The sequence below is a fragment of the Acomys russatus genome, chromosome 1 (assembly GCF_903995435.1).
Source record: "Acomys russatus chromosome 1, mAcoRus1.1, whole genome shotgun sequence".
In the NCBI taxonomy this organism is placed as follows: domain Eukaryota; kingdom Metazoa; phylum Chordata; class Mammalia; order Rodentia; family Muridae; genus Acomys; species Acomys russatus.
In genome coordinates this window covers 110,832,431-110,838,430 of record NC_067137.1, presented here as the reverse complement: position 1 = coordinate 110,838,430, position 6,000 = coordinate 110,832,431, and the positions used below count along the sequence as shown (strand labels likewise).

General features: G+C 42.1%; 1 protein-coding gene across 1 annotated transcript in view; it reads right to left on the bottom strand.

Moving 5' to 3' along the window:
* Positions 1-323: 323 nt before the first annotated feature.
* Golga5 (golgin A5) overlaps positions 324-6,000 on the bottom strand; it is a 30,614-nt gene continuing 24,937 nt past the window's right edge. The window contains exons 11-13 of the mRNA XM_051150705.1: positions 4,570-4,675; positions 2,268-2,331; positions 324-476 (exon numbers count right to left, since the gene is read on the bottom strand). Of these exons, the coding sequence (XP_051006662.1) occupies positions 396-476; positions 2,268-2,331; positions 4,570-4,675 (251 nt within the window). The 3' untranslated portion in view covers positions 324-395. The remainder of the gene's footprint in view (positions 477-2,267; positions 2,332-4,569; positions 4,676-6,000) is intronic.

Below are 6,000 nucleotides of genomic sequence, written 5' to 3'. Positions count from 1 at the left end.
AATATTTTCAGTTAAATATATGAAAATATAAAGCACACTAAATTATTTTTAAAAAATCTTTATTTTTATCCCTAAATACAATTAGTTTCCCTGATTATAACCCATAATCAGTGTCACTTCAAATATAGAAAGGTCTGTACAGAGGTGAACAGCCCCCGAATCTCTTTTTCTCTCTTTTTCTATCATATCCAGGGCAACTGAACTCAGAAAAAGCAGAGCTGAATTTGTTAAATTACTGTCTGTACTTAGAGACTCCTATAGAAATAGGGGAGAGTCAGACACCAGAGAAATAACTTAAAAGATGACAAGCTTTCTGTGATGAAAGCATCCTGTGCACTGTTCTGAGGAGTCTCAGCTCTGCACGAGGGTAGGCGCTCACGAGCACCAGCAGCAGCTCACTTGCCATGTGGCTGGTCAGAGTGCATTTCTGGTGAGTAAGTCAGCAAGACAATCATGACCCAGAGGTGAAGCAAAGCCTAAAGGGAGAAAAAGCAATTCGCGTGTCAGCCAGTAAATCAGTCTTCATCTAAGGACTGTGTAGCGAGGACAGGGACCACATCTTGTCTTTGTACCCCTCTGGGACAGAGTCTGAAACACAGTAGGGGCTCATGTTTACTGGCCAAATAATGGAGAAACCAATGACCCAATGACGAAACAAGCCAATGAGTTCAGGAACAGAGAGCTACATACTGCAGATCCCCCAGCTGAAAGGAGAAGAGCCTGAATACCAAACGCTCATGACTTGAATGCATCTGCAGGAATGACCAGGCAGGTGACTATGCAGAGAGAGTTTGGCTAGCAGTGCTAGACAGACAGACATGGGCTGGCAAGACCTGTGGGACAGTTAATGACTGGTGTTCTGGTTTTAGCCAGCTTTGTTGACGAAGAGATGAGAAAGTACACTTGAAAGAAGTAATACGTCAGTGGCAGAGGTTGGATTAGTGACAAATTTCTGGCTCCCTTGGAGCCATCAGTTAGGTGTGTAAATTCTGTAGGATGTAACACATGACATCTAACATTGACCGGTACCCTCATCACACACAGCACCAGTACTTGGCAGTCAGCCCCTATGGGGCACACTCTGAGTCCTTTCTGATGTCTTTCCTTTTTTCTTCCTATCCACCCATCCTTTCTTTTCTTAAGATTTATTTACTTATTATGTATACAGTATTCTGCCTGCACACCAGAAAAGGGCACCAGATCTCATTATAGATGGTTGTGAGCCACCATGTGGGTGCTGGGAATTGAACTCAGGACCTCTGGAAGAGCAGACAGTGCTCTTAACCTTTGAGCCATCTCTCCAGCCGCATCTTCCTTCCTTAAATCTTTTTTTTTTTTTTTTAAGAGTTATTCCAAGAAGAGACTTGATACCCTATGAGAATATACAGGGGGACGTAATCCCCCTCAGGAACAGTCATAGGGGAGGGGAATAATGGGAAAATGGGGGGGGGGGGAGGAATGGGAGGATACAAGGGATGGGATAAACATTGAGATGTAACAAGAATAAATTAATTAAAAAAAAAAAAGACTTATTTATTATTTGTACAGTATTCTGCATGCATGTGTGCCTGCAGGCCAGAAGAGGTCATCAGATGCCATTATGGATGGTTGTAAGCCACATTAGTTGTTGGGAATTGAACTAAGGACCTTTGGAAGTGCTCTTAACTTCTGAGCCATCTCTCCAGCCCAAACTTTTTATTTAGAGGAGTAACTCTTCCCTCTAGTGGATCACACAGAAATTTCCTTTAAAAGAAGGTTTCTATTTCTTAGAAAACAGCCCTTAGCTCAGCCTAATGTGCTGAGTGCTCAGCCACTCAGCATAGTGAACGGGCTTTCAGTCATGGTGCACGTGAACCAGCACTACCGACTACTCAATCTGTATAAGCAAAAACCCAGAAGGAAAGGAATTGGCTTTGGGATCCTTCTAGAAAAATAAAGTAAAACACATGAAAATAATCAAAGCAATTTTGCAGCATTAAGATAAAAATTAAATCAGCCATTCTATATTGTGTTTTTGTCATTAGGCAGACTTTAAAATACTGTTAAGTTACACTGCAGTTAATTTTATTTTCAGGAAAAGCCTCTGAGCAATTTTTGTCCTCAACATAGTAAGTGGCTAACTTGTTAAGTATTTGCAGAAAAGCTTAACTATCAAAAATGAGCTCTACTTTCAAAGCTGGTTATGAATATGAATATGAATATGAACAAGGTTAGCAGCTAAGATAGAAATCAAGCGTGGCATTAATTTTTCAAATAAACTTACTCACCATATAGATTATTACAAACACTCGTGCAATGGGATATCTTCGGAGAAAAATTCCCAGGCGAATACTGTGCAAACAGGTGAAAGAAAAGAAATTATAGTCCAAGCCAATCTTCCTGAGTTACTACTATCCAATGTTTTTTAAAATATCACTCAAACTATCTGTGACTACCACAGAAAAATGACCCACACAATCACTTAAAATGACTAATAGGAAGGTCACAGCAAACAAAATATCATTATTTGGTGTTAGCTGTTAAAATTTTAGCACAACAGGGCCTGGAGAGATAGCTCAGAGGTTAAGAACACTGGCTGCTCCTCCAGAGGTCCTGAGTTCAATTCCCAGCAACCACATGGTGGCTCACAGCCACCTATGTGTGATCTGATGCCCTCTTCTGGCATGCAGGTAGAGAAGTGTATACATATTAATTAATAAATTAATATTTTAAAAAATTAGCAGGCTGGGTGGTGGTGGTGCACGCCTTTAACCCCAGTATTTGGGAGGCAGAGGCAGGAGGATTGCTGTGAATTCGAGGACAACCTGGTCTACAAAGGGAGTCCAGGTGAACGCCGGGCGTGGTGGCGCACGCCTTTAATCCCAGCACTCGGGAGGCAGAGGCAGGCGGATCGCTGTGAGTTCGAGGCCAGCCTGGTCTACAAAGCGAGTCCAGGACAGCCAAGACTACACAGAGAAACCCTGTCTCAAAAAACCAAAAAAAAAAAAAAAAAAAAAAAAAAAAAAAAAAAAAAAAAAAAAAAAAAAAAGGGAGTCCAGGTCAGTCAAGGATACACAGAGAGACCCTGTCTCGAAAAACAAAACAAACAACAACAACAACAAAAATTAGCACAAGTATTTACTTGAAAATGGTTAATCTAGCTGGGTGTGGTGGTGCATGCCTTTAATCCCAATACTTGGGAGGCAGAGGCAGGCGAATCACTGTGAGTTTGAGGCCAGCCTGGTCTACAGAGTGAGTCCAGGACGGCCAAGGCTACACAGAGAGACTGTTTCTCGAAAAACCAAAACCAAAAAAGAAAAAGAAAAGAAAATGGTTAATCTAGAAGCTCCTGTATAGACACACTTTTCTAAGAGGACTAAACCATAGGGACCCAGGCAGGCCAGGTGGCACACACCTTTAATCTCAATACTGGCAAGCAGAATGCTGTCAATTTGAGGCCAGCTTAAAATACACAGTGAATTCCAAGCCAGAGCTACAAAGGAAGACCCTGTCACAGAAAACAAAACAAAATAGAAGAAAGAAAAAAACAAATGAACAAACAAGGTGCTGGAGAAATGGCTCAGAGGTTAAGAACACTGCCTATTCTTCCACAGGTCCTGAGTTCAATTCTCAGCTACCACATGGTGGCTCACAACCATCTATAATGAGATCTGGTGCCCTCTTCTGGTGTGCAGGTGTACAGGCAGGCAAAACACTGTATACTTAATAAATAAATACATCTTTTTTAAAACTTTTTAAAAATTGTGTGTGTGTAACAAACCTTTCCCTTCTCTCACTGACACTAGCACTCACTGCAGTTAGGTTCTCTACAGGTACTATGCTAAATACATGCACCTCATTTAGACAGGAACTTATCTCTTCTTGTTGCTTTTTTTTTTTTTAAACACCACAGTTCTTTTCTGACTCAGAAAGGCTGAGAAAACATTACTCTTATCACACACAATTCATTAAATCCATGTCTAGGAAGCCTTTAATCTCAGCACTTGGGAGACAGAGGATGGTGGACTGGTGAGTCTCTGTGTTCCAGATCAGCCTGGTCTATAGTGAGCTACAGGACAACCAGGGCTACATAGAAAAACTCTTGTTTTGAAAAATCAAAAGAGAGAGCAAGAAGTGGATCAACCTACTTCAAATTAAGTAATGAAAAAGGCCAGGCGTGGTAGCACATGCCTTTAATCCCAGCATTTGGGAGGCAGAGGCAGGCGAATTGCTGCAAGTTTGAGGCCAGCCTGGTGTACAAAGTAAGTCCAGGACAGACAAGGCTACACAGAGAGACCCTATCTCAGAAAACCAAAAATAAATAAATAAATAAATAAAATTAAGTAATGACAGCTTCTTGGTAGAGTGTGTTAGAAAAGGAGGTTGGCCAGAATTAATAACTTTCAACACTGCTTAGGCACCACCAGACCTGCCTAAGGCAATTTCACAGCCTGGGAGTATCACAAAGAATAAGGGAGCTGCCACTTTAAATATTAGCTCTGCCCAGTGGGCTCAGGGTGACTGTACCAACTGGAAGACATTATAAAAATAGTTGAGGGCCCATCACTCATCCTGAGTGGCACTGCTTACCTAAATTGGTCAATGGAGCTAGCAGCTTTGCGAACCTTTCCATACATTCCTGCCAGATTAGTTTCTGTGTCATTAAAAAGAACAGGAACATTTCGTAGGCGTGTCCCTATTTAAATAAGAGAACAGATTAATATATTGACACTACAATTGACTTTCTAGAAAACAAGTTGAAAATGTATTATATCAAATGAAGAATTCTCAAGGCAACTTTCTAAGTACTGGCCCCAGAGTAGAAGAAATCATAACAAAGATCAACTACAGAAAATGCTTCGATGTCCACAAAATTTTAGTAGACAATAAAAAGGTTACAATATCTGGTGCCAGCAAGAGTCTGCATTCCTGGGCCTGGGCTCTGAGAGCGGCCAATGGCTTCTGCACTGCTGAAGGTGCTGGCTCCTCGGTGGGTACAGCCAGCATCACCCCACTCCCCACCACCTGACTGCTTACCCGTGTCTTCTGGATCGACGCGAGCACCAGACTCGTGTATCTAGAACTATGACTCTAGTCTCTCTCTCCCCGGCAAACTCCCTCTCTTGCTGTTTTCCCATCCGAGTATGTAACAACCCACCCTCCCATCCACTCAGGCCAGATCTCTCACTTTCAAACTTTGTATCTAATCTGTCAGTAAATTCTGTCACCTCACTTTCCAAATAAATTCTCACACTGCTCCAGGCCCCACAAAAGCCACTCTGATCAAAACTACCATACCGTATACACCTACTCTTAGCCCTCTGAGATTTCTGATGAGGCGGGTGGCAAGACTGAGGGAAAACCCCAGATCTCTACATGTTAACAAATGCCACACCTCTGAACCACCTCACCAGACCAAGTCTGAGTCACCACGAGACATCACAGTACAGTGCAAATCAGATCCCTACTTTATTTCAAGTCCCTGTGCAGGTCAAGGCAGGCTCCTTCACGCTCCTTGAATTTGTCTTGCACTACTCTCCCTCCACTCCTTCCTGTTCCTGAATCATCAGGGACACACCTCCCTCAAGACCTTGGCACTGCTCTTCTGGCCACTTGGAACACTTTTCCTCCAGACTTCCTCAAAGTTCACTTTCTTTTTTTTTTTTTTTTTTTTAAATATTTATTTATTATTATGTATACAGTGCTCTGCCTGCATATACACCTACCCACCAGAAGAGGACATTACATCACACTATAGATGGTTGTGAGCCACCATGTGGTTGCTTGGAATTGAACTCAGGACCTCTGGAAGAGCAGTCAGTGCTCTTAACCTCTGAGCCATCTCTCCAGCCCAAAGTTCACTTTCTTATCATATCCCTTGGAACTTAAATAACGTGTCACTTCAAGTGGATTTTCCGTTGGCCACCCTACTTAAATTACAACTGATGCCCATACCTGGCGTTCTCTCTTTAAACTGTTCCATTTTTAAAGTAACAAAGTCAAAGAACTGAGAGGTTTATT